This window comes from Artemia franciscana, chromosome 1 (assembly GCF_032884065.1).
Source record: "Artemia franciscana chromosome 1, ASM3288406v1, whole genome shotgun sequence".
NCBI classification, from domain to species: Eukaryota; Metazoa; Arthropoda; class Branchiopoda; order Anostraca; family Artemiidae; genus Artemia; species Artemia franciscana.
In genome coordinates this window covers 38,466,166-38,480,591 of record NC_088863.1, presented here as the reverse complement: position 1 = coordinate 38,480,591, position 14,426 = coordinate 38,466,166, and the positions used below count along the sequence as shown (strand labels likewise).

The window sequence follows — 14,426 nt, the reverse complement described above, 5'->3', positions numbered from 1 at the left end:
TACTAGATTCCAATAAAGTTACCAAATGATCATTTACTTGTTGGTGGACATATGTCAGTGGAGAAGACATTTGACGGAGTTGGTCAAATTTTCGTTTTGATAAAATGATTTCGTAACAAAGAGAATTTTGTGTGAATTGTAATATGTGTTTTCATTTAAACAAGGATGATCGAATAGTATGTGCGACTTTAGGTTAAAATGAACATCTATTGCCCCTTTTTGAATCTTTTTTTTTAGATTATGCAGGTCTAATCGCAGATTCCTTTGGTAGGCCTTTCGGAGAAAGGGAGTTCATCAATTAGGTAATTCAAATAGTTTTCACAGAAAGAATATCTTTCTTTATATTCAAAGCAACCCATATTCCTAATTACTTATTGCTGAGATCAATATTAGTGGAAAAGAGGAAGAGTATGTCTGACCCAGGGACTTATAGGTGTTAGTTTCAGACTAATCAGATACAAAAATGCCCCCAGCCTTACAGCACCTGTGAACTGTCCCCCTCCTGAGTGAAATGTAGGCATACCATGGCAAAACAAGCAATCCCTGAAACTTTCAATAAGATTAGAGATCCAAGATTAGGCTTGTGTATTTCTTTTTATTATGAAGCCTATTTGTAAACTATCATGAGCATTTGGAAAAATTTAGGGTCTGAGGCTGCTTGCGTCAGGTCATCTGTGGTGATAGCTGTTGAATCTTTGAGCTTTTTGAGAAAAATATTTATCCAGAAATTTTGACCTAAGGGCTGCAGAAGCATCTTGGGGGAAATAAAAAGGGGAGCATGGTTGCCTTCTAATCACTTTTCGCCCTTTAAGAATATGTCGTAAGTTACCGAGTCAGTTAGGCCCTAACGTCAAATTTGCTTCTACCGTTGTTCACGATGCTATTGAACAGATTTGCTGGTCTTTGATTTTTTTTATGATTTCTTTACAGATATCAATTGATCAAAATCTGTTAATCTACATAAAAAGTTGAATATCTTTACCCCTCCCTTTTATAATCCACTGGAATAATGTGCAAATATTTTCTCAATTTCTTTTTTTGTAGTAGCATTTATTTTTTCTGCGACAATAACTCGCAGTAAGCTAATGGGAAAAGTAAAATAGCTTAAAATTTCTTACCTTTTTATCCAAACAGAATAATTTTTTATCATGATTCCTATAGTTTTTTTCTAAAAAATGTAAAAACAAAATCTACTGTGGTACATCGATGGATGAAATAGAACCCATCAGTATTTGTGTATATCAGCATAGTGAACAAATTGAGGATTTGCTGCTGTTTACGTGGTACTTTTATGATTAGAATTTGATTATTAACTAATCAATACTTACATTTAAAAACAATTTCCACCATCTTGCGTCTTTGATGCAGATTTTTGACCAGTTGGTCTATCCAAATGTCTAACATAAAGCTTTAGGGAGGGGATTTGCTTTTATGTTTAGTTATAGAAAAAGCGAAATTGCACTCCCGGTCGAAGGCTGAGAATGAGGATATCAGTATCTGTGCTATGCAGACTATTGGTCAGCATTCGGAAGGGTTTACTCAGTACGTGACAGGCTTGTATATAAGTGATTCTCGCTGTCGCTCGTCTTTTAACCACATATTGTTGTGAGCTTCAATTCCAGTGTTTTCAAAAATAAGCATTTTTGATTTTAAAATGCTGTTACATAATTCAGTACAAACAAAGGATGTTCCGTTGCTCATACTTTTGAAATATTTAAATTAAGCGTTAGTATTATTATAGTGCTATTCTTTGGTTTCAATTCATGGGGTGGCTAATCAGTATTTTGAATTAAATCAATAAATTCCAGTGTGAATTCAGTTTTTTCTTTCCTATATATTGTCCATGAAACTTCAACTTTTATAATAAAAAAAATTTGGGGAGGCGATCGATAATCTTAGCATTGATTTTTTTTTTGCAAATAAAAATAAAAAACAACGAGAACATGTATGCTCTTCGTCACGTGTCTTCTAACTTCAGATCTTGTTGCGCTTTGTTTTTTTTTTTCAGTACCTTACAGCATTTTCCATGTTTTTAGCTTTAGCTCCTCTGACTGATTTGTCATCTTTTATGATTTTATATGACATGATAGATAAAAAAAGAAGGAAATTACAAAGTAATATAATTACTTTTCCAAATTAATTATATTTTCTTTAATTATGTTGTGAAGAAGTGATTATCATCCAGTCATGTTTCAGAGTACGTACCCTCTATAATATCTAAAGTTTGTATCAGTTTAGTTACTGTGTTATTCTTTAGTTGTGTTTTTTTTTTAATTGAATTAAAAAATTCTACCGTGAATTCAATTGCTCCTTCCTGTTTATCCTTCATAGAATCATAACTTTTGAAGTATTTGTATTCTCCTGGGAGGAAATTGAAAAACCAAGGTATAATTTTATTTACTTCTTTTTCGAGTGGAGGCAAAATAGTTCGTTCATTCATTCAATTGTACATTTGATTATCTTTTACATACTTCCTGTTTGATTGATGAGGCTTGTGTCACATATTTTTAACCGTAATTTTTTATCTTTATCATTTTCGTTTGTGATTCGATGTGATTCTCGCTCTTGCTTGTCTTCTAACCGAAAACTCCATTGTGCGTCATTTGTGTTTACGATTCGAAGTTATTCTAGGTGTCGTTTGTCTTCTAATCGCAGATTTCGTTCTGCATCATTTTGATTTGTGATTCATTGCGTTGCTCGTTGTTAGATGTCTTTTAACTGTAGATTTCTTTATGCTTCGTTTACTAACCATTACATCAGACATTTTTTTTCGAAGCCGTTTGCTTTAGCGGTTTGGATGCATTCATAATCTTGTTTAATTTCGTATGAAGTCATGTATAGAAAAAACTGTCATTTTAATTTTTTTCCAAGCTTGGCTGTTATACAATTAATTAACCACCAACGTGTTCGTTGCACAGTACCCTCTGAAACATTTAAATTACGCATTATCCTAATTATTGTGTTAATCTTTACCTCTGAGCGAGGGTTGGCATTATCTAATTCAATTCAACTATGAAACTCAGACATGAATTTAATTCGTCCTTCATATTTATCCATTACAGAATCATAACATTTATAAGATTGTCATTCGCTTGGCTGGTAATCGACAATCTCAGCATTAATTTTACTTTTTTGGGGGGAAGGGGCAGTGCTGAACTTAAGAATCCCTTCATAACATTGTAATGTTGATTTGCCGTCTAACTACAATGCCCATTGTGCATCATTTTTGCTTGTGACTTTTCTTCTAACAACTAATCTTATTTCATTGATTTCATTGTGCTTCACTTCTGTTTATCGTTACGTGATACATTTTATCCATAATTTTTTCCTTTAGTTGTTCAGATTCATCGTCATACTGTATGATTTCACATGACCCCTTAGATACCAAAATGACACGGTCTCCTCAGAGAAAAAACGATGGAAGTTTCTCTTTAAATGCATTTGAATGTGACTTGATTGACATGATTTTTTTTTTCAAAATTAAGGCTCTAAAAGAATTTCTCAGAGTTGTCACGTATCTAAATCGTTTTCCAGGCCAGAAAATTTTTCTGTGTGGATTTTTAGAGCAAATTACGGGCCCGTTTTCGAAAAGAAAAAAAATATTATACATACATTTATTTACCATTGTTGCACGCTACATTATGGATTGGCATATTTCTCTAGTTGTATGTCTTGGGTTGGTAAATCATTAGCTTCAAATTAATTAAGAAATTCTGGCATGAATTGAATTGATCCTTCAATTTCATCCTTGCAGAATCTTGAATCTTATAGGATTAAATAAAAAAAAACTAAATAAAAAATAAAAAGTTTTTTTAACTGAAAGTAAGGAGCGACATTAAAACTTAAAACGACCAGAAATTACTTCGTATATGAAAGAGGCTGCTTCCTCATCAACGCCTCGCTCTTTACGCTAAAGTTTGACTCTTTCTCTCAATTCTTCTTTTTAAAACAGTAAAATCTTTAGCGTAAAGAGCGGGGCGTTGATGAGGAAGCAGCCTCTTTCATATAAGAAGTAATTTCTGGTCGTTTTAAGTTTTAATGTCGCTCCTTACTTTCAGTTAAAAAAACTTGTTTTTTTTTATTTAATTTCTGGACGTTTTTGAATCAATGCATGTTTTGATTTTGGCTCTCCGCAGAGGAATAATTAAAACAAAATTTGCATTTTTTTTTTTTGGCTAAATGGCTTTCTCATAATTTTGATCGAATGATTTTGAGAAAAAAAGAGCGGGGGAGGAAGCCTAGTTGCCCTCCGATTTTTTGGTTAATTAAAAAGGCAACTAGAATTTTTAATTTTTTACGAATATTTTTATTAGTAAAAGATTTACGTAACTTAAAAATTAGCTTACGTAAAGAACTTTTGTATTCTCATATTTTTATTACATATATGAGGGGGTTCGCCTCCTTGTAAAATCCTCGCTCTTTACACTAAAGCTTAAATTTTGTCCCAATTCATTAAGAATGACCCCAGAATCACAAAAGCCGTAGAATAAATAGTTGAAATTACTAAAAATACTTTAGCGTAAAGAGCGAGGTATTAGGAGGAGGTGAGCCCCTCAAATGGGTAATAATTTCTGTTTGTTTTAAGTTTTAATGCTGCTCCTTACTTCCAGCTGAAAGAACTTTTTCATATTTATTTTTTCATTGTTTTTTTTTTAAATAATGCTAGTAAATCCTGCGCTCCCTTCATGGAGATTTTCTTCCCCCGTGACAAACTATCGATGGAAAGTTCCCCCAGCATATCCCCCTCTTCTCAACCCCTCCCCCAACCAAAAAAAATCCTCCTGAAAACGCCTGTACACTTCCCAATAACCATTACTATATGTAAGCACTGGTCAATGTTTGTAACTTGTTGCCCCTCCCACGGGGACTGTGGGGGAGTAAGTCGTCCCCAAAGACATAGTTATAAGGTTTTTTTAACTACGCTGAATAAAATGGCTATCTCAGAATTTTGATCTGTTGACTTTGGTAAAATAATTAGCGTGGGAGGGGGCCTAGGTGCCCTCCAATTTGTTTGGTCACTTAAAAAGGGCACTAGAACTTTTCATTTCCGTTAGAATGAGCCCTCTTGCAACATTCCAGGACAACTGGGTCGATACGATCACCCCTGGGAAAAAAAAAACAACAAAAAAACAAATAAACACGCATCCGTGATCTGCCTTCTGGCAAAAAAAACAAAATTCCACATTTTTGTAGATAGGAGCTTGAAACTTCTACAGTAGGGTTCTCTGATACGCTGAATCTGATGGTGTGATTTTCGTCAAGATTCTATGACTTCTAGGGGGCGTTTCCCCCTATTTTCTAAAATAACGCAAATTTTCTCAGGCTCGTAACTTTTGATGGGTAAGACTAAACTTGATTAAACTTATATATTTAAAATCAACATTAAAATGCGATTCTTTTGATGTATGTATTGGTATCAAAATTCCATGTTTTAGAGTTTTGGTTACTATTGAGCCGGGTCGCTCCTTACTACAGTTCGTTACCACGAACTGTTTGATTAACATCCTCCATTTTCTAAAGTGAGAAAGATTCCTCTAATGAAGTTTTGTCAACTGGTCACAGTCCCAGTTGTCCAATAATATTTTTGTTTTAATTAGCTTGTTACATAATTAAGTTTTTCATTTGCCATTTGTTGTGATTGTCACTCATTGTGCGTCATTTTAGTTTACGAACCGACATTATCTTCGCTGTTGCTTGTCTTTTAACCACAGATTTCGTTGTCCATCCTTTCAACTCAATCACAGCAATCCAGTAACAATAGAATATCTGTTCTAACCACTGCATGCATGATAGACAAGTGCAACCTGCTTCAGATTTGACCAATTGTGGCCAAGTAGCCATTATAAAGTGGAGTCCTAATCTCACTTTTATGAGAAAAAAAAGACAATGCAAGCAATATTCATTCAAGTAGAAGAACGAGACCTAAACCTAGGCGCCCATAGCTTTTAAAACCAAGACAGATTCTAAGAAAAGGTATAATGCTCTGCAGCTCAATTTAATGTGAGATAGAAATGAATAAGCATCGACCAAAGCCTATTATTTTCAGTTACTAGCAGAACAACCAGGCCAACATAGCAACCAATTTTGGTCAATTTCGATCTCACCTACATTTACAAAGAAATATATTTTAATTCACATATTTCAGATAGCAGAACAAGAGCAATAATCATAAAAAAAGAAATGATTTATAGTTCATCATTTACAATAAATTGACTAATAATGCAATACTTTGAATATTCTAAGCTCTTGTAATTTTTATTATTAAAAGAATTAGGACCTCGTTTATAGTTTTTAAAGATACTGCGTATTTTAAGGTGAGCAGTAATGGAGCAAAAAATAAATTCAAAAACCTAAAATTCAAAAACCTAGACTTTGCCTACCATATTATGTGACCTTGTCTTATTTAAATATTTCTGTGATCGTCTCTAGCTTTCTGTTATTTTTTCATTGATTATTAGCCGAAAGGCCAATGTATTTCAAAAAGCGGTGATAGACTTGTGAAAAACTTCAGACATTCTTATTGATATTTACATTAAAAAGGCACTCCTCATGCTCGTAATTCTTGTGATTTGGAACTAATAGCTCGTAATTCTCGTGCTTGGAACATTTTAAATATGTGGCAAAATGTAAAGATTTTGAAATTTCCTTTTTATCTGAAGGGTTTAAGTTCGTCATGTGGAAAAACTGGACTCATACCCTTTTGGTGAAGTGTTTTTTCATTAATTTGGGCCTACACCCTTTTGGGAAAATTGTAACTCCGTCAGGACTAAGATGAGCCCATTTTTAATGGACAAATCCATAGTGCTTTTCGGAATCGTTTGGAACATATGCTTAACTCATCTTTGGAAAAAAGTAAACTTGAGTCCTTTTTGCAAAATGGCACTGAAATCTGGGGACTAATCCAAGTTATCTTGCATTATTTTCATAAAGATCAAAGCTTCAGAAAGAAAGCAGCTTTCAATTTCTTCCTACTACTTTGTGGACTGTTTGATGATGTATAATGTGGCCTATATAACGATTAAAAAAAGACCCATCCAAAAATACTCTTTAGACAACTTTTCATTTACCAAATTGAGCTGAGACAATTCTTTAATTATATTTTATTTCCTTCCTTTCAGAAAATGTTCTGGTCATGTATCAACAGACACACTCGAGGTAAGAGTCAAATTTTATAACTTTCTAATGATGTTTTAGTTCGCAGAAAACCAATTTGATACTTTCACGGAAATTTGCTAAAGTCATCATTTTCGAATTTTATCTGTCTTTCAGCGCTTAAAATGTTTTTCTTAAAAATTGTTGATATCATCCAATTTTAGCTACTTTTACAATCTATTTTTTTTTAACTTTGGCGATCATAAAAAGAATAGGGTGGAAGGTTACATACGAGAAGAGTCAAATCAATGTGAGGAAATTATCAAATCTAGAGAAAAAATTTATGGCCCAGTAATTTCAGATTGAAGACTTTCTAAGTACAATAACATCGTTCAAAATAGCAAAATATAATTTTATTCTATACACCCATCATCCTTCATACTTAAGCGTATCCGTGCAAAAATAATATGCCCCGTGGAAGAAACATTTTCGCTGAGGCAACAATATTTGTTGAATAATTATCTATCTTCCTAATCATTGTTTTTTTTTTTTTTTAATCCAGAATCAGCCTTATTTTATCCCAAGCAATATCTGAAAACGGTATGCTCTTTTTTTGACTGGAATTTATAAAATGTTGATATTTTTAAATCTGTATTAATTTAAATTTTTTCCGTGAAATTCACCTTTTTTGAGGCTTCCAGTACTAAACACCCAAGGCGTCGTGCCCCAGGTAATGAATTCCTGCGTTGGTTCTTTCTTTAGCTACTAACTTTCAATAGTCATAATTTTAAAGCATTTACTTCAAATTTATACCGTTAATATTTTAAAATGTCATTTTCATTATACTGTTAGTCTCTAAAACTGACAAATATTGACTATCAGTCGTATATTTGGTGTTTCCTTATTCCAGTATTTTAGGTAGTTCCTTATGCTGTCTCGTATTAGAGTTCCCTGTATATAACAAAACAGAATCAAAATATAACCACCTTCAAATGTATAAGCTGTAGAAAATATTGAACTATTTTTCCTTTTTAGGTGAACTTTGGGCTGGTTCTACTTGCTGCCACCTTGGTCATAGTTGGCTTTGTCAGACAGCTTGTGTGAATGCTACTTCACAAGCTGATATTCAGCATTCATGCAGAAAGAGTGATGAAATTGAACTTTACAAATGTTTCGAACAGAAAATGGTAACGTCTGTGCATAGTTGAGATAGCGTGCATTATCAGAGTTTATTAGCCTTGCAAGTACAACTAAAGATATATTAATCAGAAATTAAAAAGAATTAACTCACGTACAAATATATTTATAAATTCTCAATTTTTCGTTATTTCAAAGCGAACTTTTATGTTGGTCAAATAATTAAGGGTTGGTACAATTACAATGAACAAGCGGTACAGCAATTATTAGTATGGCAATTTTTTCAAAAGAAGTATGGAACCTAATCAATATCTCAGTTGTCTGGTGCAGTGGGTTTGACCTTAGCTTGGTAATACGGGACCCAGAGATCAAATCATGCTGCAGCAATGCACTGCAGGGCCGACGCAGGGACCTTACTAGTCAAGAAGCGTCGTTAATCTGATACAATACAATATCTCAGTTGTCACAAGCTGAGTTTTAATTCTCTCGCGTACCTATAAAGAAATGATAAGTACACATACGTCATTTTATTTGAAATACATATATTTAAACTTTAATGGAATTTCATATTTTAAAGTTGCATAAGTAGATAAGTATTAGTTGTGTTTAGTAAGACTTTCTGTTACATTTAGCTGTCTAGACTTCAAATATGTCACAAATACCTGATGATTTAAAACCGTGAACATTCTACTTACGTATTTTGTACCTACTTACACTCTTATTTATTTATTTTGATTATTGAATTATTCTTATTGTCCATCTCGTCTTCATGCCGTGACACACTTTCAGCTTTTTTATTTTTTTTTAATAGAAGAATGACCACTGTTGCAAAAAAGCGAAATTAAACCGCGACTGTAGTGCAGCATGTCATGACATTATTCATTCTGACACAAATGGACACGCCGTTAGGATGTCAAGAGTAATATCATCCTGTTCAGCAGCTCCAGAAGTATTAAATTGCCTTGGAAAAAGATTTTTTGCTGAGCAGAAAGATTCAATGACTTCCCTTCAAAAAGGTATTTCTCTTTTAATGTTTTTTTTTATGCTTTGCATTTGCGCGAACTCGATTGTCAAATTTTTCTCTACGATTTGAGTTTCTCCAATCACCTTGTGAATATGACCTCGGTAATTTGAACATCGTCACCTCCATTTCTTTTTTTTTGTCGACTCAGAATTCTTTTAATCCACTCAGTACTCAATTTTTCAAAATTCTTTTGTGATTTTCTTTTCATTGAAAATACTGTGTAAAATACTGTACCTGAACGCTGGAGCAGTTCAGGTACACAACTGGAGAAAAAGAGCAGTCCAAAAAATATTTTGGGTTAGAGCGTTTAAAAAATACACAAACATATAAATAAAATTTTGTGTGTCGCTTACTTGCAGCAGAACAAGGCGTTTTGAGTCTCACCAGAAATCTGGGGAACTTGTTTAACTGTAAGCTCCCCAGACTCACATTGGCTGAGTCTGCCAAATCAAACCACTGACTCACACCACAGGCCAAAGAATTTCTTACACCAGGACTCGAACCCTTATCCGAAGGACGTGTGCCTACAAGTCCAGTGTGCCACTCGGCTAGAGTTCGAAATATTTTAAGTACTCAAGTTTAAAGCAACCTATTGAAATCTACTAATATGGCATAAAAATATTTCCTTAATTTAAGAAAAATGCCTCATCCCCCGAAAAGAGAATAAATTTAATGTAAGTTACACCATCGACTTTGGCTAGTCTGGTTTACGCTCGAAAACAAATGCAGGGTTTCACACTTGCCTCAATAAAAATTGTTGAGGAATAATACTTTTTTTCAAGGGGTGGTTATAGCAAGCCAGTGGTCGCAATAAAATGGGAGAAGAGAATTTAAGAATAAAAAAGATCACACTACCACAAAATACTGTTTGTGGTCATTTTGTGCCATAGAACGCTGGTGCCATCCCGAACATTAATCCACTTAAGGTTGACCCGGCTGCAAACACATTCATGTGGTCATAAAATTTTTGAATATTGTTCATTCACATATTGCATGGACATTTCAAGTTATATGGTCCCTCTTAGGTAAGATTAAAAAAAAAAAAAAACCCCTAGAAAAAAGACTGAAATTATTTTGCTAACTCAAGACAAATAAACCATTCGATCTGCCATTTAACACCAATTCTAAATTCAATAATTGCAACTGTCACAAACTGTCTAAAATCTTATGTCGCAACACAAAAATTTTGAATCCTTAAAATATTTATTTTTGGCCTATATCTCCCAGAAAAAAATTCTCAGATTTTTTTGTTCTTGAAGGTATTATTAAACTAGAAACTATTTTGTTTAAAAATGTCGCTCCAATCTTAGAAAGTAATCACGGCTTTAGAGACAACAGCAATTCAAAGGAGCGGGGGCTTGTGACCTCCCTTGGTGCATGTAAAAGGACCTGGTGTTGGATTTTTGTGACTTAATTATTAGATCAACGCTTCGATGTTGGAAAAAATTATGGTTTTTGAAAATAATTTGACAACCTGGCCTAATTTTTGGTCACACCGCAATCAACCATGAAGAAATGCAACTACAAAATAATACATGTATCTATACAAACTACACACACAGGCTATATACTGCTGAACAGAAAGGTACACTGTGTGTATAAACTAGTGGTCTGCCTCACCTCCCGAAATCAAGTAACTTTCCCGAATATCTTGACGCTCCTTGTTCAGATTATCAAATATAATATTCTTGTTCTTGACCCTCCCTGAAATATAAAATTCTGCGCAAGTGCCTGCTAGAGAGTACCAATATAAAAACACCAGAATGTGTGCAACTAGCTGTTTTTTCCAGATTTATATTTCGACACTGTTTTGTCAGTTAAAGTTCCAGCCAACATAAATTTGCCCCTGTAGTTAACATAGATGCATGTTTCTTTGCGTCAAAATTTCGTGAATCGGACGTAAAGTATGGAAATGAAGTGCAAAATTGGTTTTGACACAAGCTGGCGAAGCATTTTGTTACAGCTTGCCATGTCCTAAATCAATCATAAATCTGTTAAAAAGTGTGTGTGCGAAAACTTCTTCCTTTTTCAATAGATAAGCAGGCAATAACAAAAGACGCGATAGGGTTATTTGGAATTCTAAAAGGGTTTGGAAAGTGTAAGGTTTTAAATAAAATTAGGCTTTTATAATGTCGAAGAAAAAACAGCCTAGGACTCTGGAAAACTTTTTTAGTTCGATAACGAAGCGAGGGAACGGTATACCGAGGATAGAAATGATGAGAGTTTCACTGTACCTAGTGTTTTCAGCACTTGGACCGATAAGAGATTAAACATGATTATTCGGTAGAATCAACTAGAGTATATAGCCCAAAGCCCAACACAAATACCGAAAGTATAATCAGTTTCTAAGAAAATAATATGGGAAGCTATATCGATAAGACAGAAAAGGTGGATGATCCACCTTTTCATACGCGATATGAATGGCTTTAAAACCTTTGGATTCCGCCATCTAACTACAGCTTCCCCTACACAGTCTACAATAATTAGTACAGGGACAAAATGAAATTTTTTAGTTGTATTGATTGGAAGAATTTCATGGGCTTTCGTTTTCAAATAAGATAAGGGGCTCGTTTTCGAAGTGTTGTCAAATAAGGGGCTTATTTTGTGGATAGTGTGTTTTTTATATTACCTGGCGGTTGGAGACAGGGCTGTGTGCAGGATTTTTTTCAATGGGGGGGGGGTTCACAACACAAAATTGGGTAGGGGATTCAGAAAAAAATTGGTGGACCTAAAAAACTTGTGTTTATTCATTTTTGTTACGTTTTTATGAGTCGCACACAAATTCCAGAGGGGTTTATGCCCCCTATCTCTCGCTATTTTCGGCTCTGTATGGAGGCTCTAATAAATTTCGAAGTTCATAAAAAAGTCCCTTATGACTTTTGCTAAGCTAACCGGAAAAGATGACGATAATAAAAAATATGGAAAAAAATATTCACCAGAATTACCCTCTTTCATATTCAGCGCAATATGACGATGAGTTTGAAAAATGTTATTGATAGATTTGCCAATAGTGCAAATAGGAGGCAAGAATTCATTATATGTGTCAAAAGTTTTTATTTGGTAGATTGGTAAATTGTAAAGGTAGCTTCGTAGATTGTAGTACAAGGCTGATAGCTAAATGATGGATTATGCAAAAAAAGATGTCAAAGATAAATTAAACTAAAATGCAATGATATTTCAGTTTTGTTTGGCTTTGGTTGTAGTATGGTTTTTGCCATATAACCCCACTCACCAAAGATCATGCCATCTCTCTTGTCTTATAAATTTAGGCATTCCTAGTCTAGAGGCTATATCGTTTAAAAACTCCGGGTGAATCAGGGAAAAGTTCCTTTCAAGAGAGGACAACATAAATACAATTTTAGAGCCCCTTCAAAGGCTCTAAATAGAATTTGTGACGACAATGGCTGTTATACTTGGAAAAAATAAATAGTATATTATCACAAAGTTTGATTTCTAATTGACCAACTCTCTAAAATGGAGAGGGGAAATTGGTGGTGTGGGTGGGCAAAGATGGTCACACTGCTAAAATTTTAATACGATGTGGCCTGTAGTCTAAAAAACATAAAACTAAACAATTGAGGAAAGAGATATTGGGCAAAAACTATATTACACAGCCGAATGTTTCTGACCCGATGCTTGTTTTTACCTCATATCTTTAAAAGTATTTTTCTAGGGGGTGGGTGGTCACTATTTTGTTACTTGAGGCTACTTTCGAATAAATGTCTAAAACAATCAGAGGAAATATTTCTTTTGTGACGCAGACATTTTCGGTCCCTTCTTTGGAAAATGAATTTCTTCTGATCTGATCAAACTGGAAATTTAATACAATAAAGGCACTGGCTTAGAAATACACTTGAGCTAAAACAGATCTTTATTTTTTTTTCAGAGATTAATGTTAAAGCCATAGTTCTAAGGAAGTAGATAATCGAAGGTACTTCCTGACAGAACGGGCTGTGGTGAAGTCACACTAGGGACGCCTTCAGTTTTTCAGGCATTTCTAGTGGGCAGGCTAAGGGATTTTTATATTAAGGCATAGTGGGCTTCTTAGAACACCCCGTAAGGACACCTCATAGGGAACTCCTCGTAACACCTAATAAGAGACATTGCTCGTCTCGCAACACTTTCTTTTTACTTATGCACTTAAGAACCCACAGGACGGAATATTACTTTTATTTTCCAACACCCACTTAATCAATCTTTAAGTAATTTTACAAAGAGATCATACAGCTAATTTTATTCACAACGTATACCTTAACCACGATTTATAGCACATCAGATGGGCTTGAAATTGTGTTATATTTCCTGTTTTTATCTCGTGAAAATACTATGTGTTTCGGTATTTTGTATCCAAGGAACAAACTGATAGATTGCCATTTTTATCTTACCCCTAACACAAACTCAACCCTTACTTGTTTTTAGACTCAACCTTTCGAATTTGTTCTGCTAAATTCGAATAGCTTATTCTACACGGAGGATTGAGTTTATCTCAAAGAGAGAGATCCTACAGTGAGTGTCTTCTATCTAGTTTGTTTACGCATTAGCACTAAGGGTTCCCTTCAGTTTTTTAACATCTATATACATAAAAATAAGTTGTGTTGTGGGTTATGTCTGTCGAGTGACGTCATGTCGTCATGTCGTCATGAAGTTAGTTGTCGTCATGTTTGTTAAGACGATGAAGTCATTAAAGCTATTTAAGAAAATCGTTCAAAGACCAATTTTTAATTGAAGACCGTGGACGGAAAAATGTTTAATTGTAAAATGACTGAAGAACCTACAATGGCAACAGCCGAGGAAGCTGCTCAAAGAGTCTATGCCAAAAAACTTGCGGCTGATAGAGAAAGTAAGAAAAGAAAGCGTGCCGAAGTAGCTGAGTTGGTAAAGCGTTATGTTCCAGGTTCCAGGTCCGAGAGGTTCCAGGTTCGATCCTTGGCTTTAGCATTAATACAAAAGAAGAAAAAAAACTAAAAAAGGTAAAAACTACAAAGAAAAAACTAAAAAGAAAATACTAAAAAAACTAAAAAAGCTAAAAAACTAAAAAAACTAAAAAAAAAGGTAAACAACTAAAAACTAAAAAAGAAAAAAAACTAAAAAAAGGTAAAAACTAAAAAAAAAAACTAAAAAAACAAAAAACTGAAAAAGAAAAAAAACTAAAAAAAGAAAAAAAAATTAAAAA

At 33.9% G+C, this 14,426-nt stretch overlaps 1 protein-coding gene across 2 annotated transcripts in view; it reads left to right on the top strand.

The window, feature by feature from the left end:
• Nucleotides 1-14,426, top strand: part of LOC136029281 (reversion-inducing cysteine-rich protein with Kazal motifs-like) — a 118,993-nt gene that overhangs the window by 44,220 nt on the left and 60,347 nt on the right. For both annotated transcript variants that reach the window (XM_065707537.1, XM_065707546.1), the window contains 3 exons: nucleotides 7,119-7,155; nucleotides 8,128-8,279; nucleotides 9,041-9,245. In XM_065707537.1, the coding sequence (XP_065563609.1) occupies nucleotides 7,119-7,155; nucleotides 8,128-8,279; nucleotides 9,041-9,245 (394 nt within the window). The remainder of the gene's footprint in view (nucleotides 1-7,118; nucleotides 7,156-8,127; nucleotides 8,280-9,040; nucleotides 9,246-14,426) is intronic.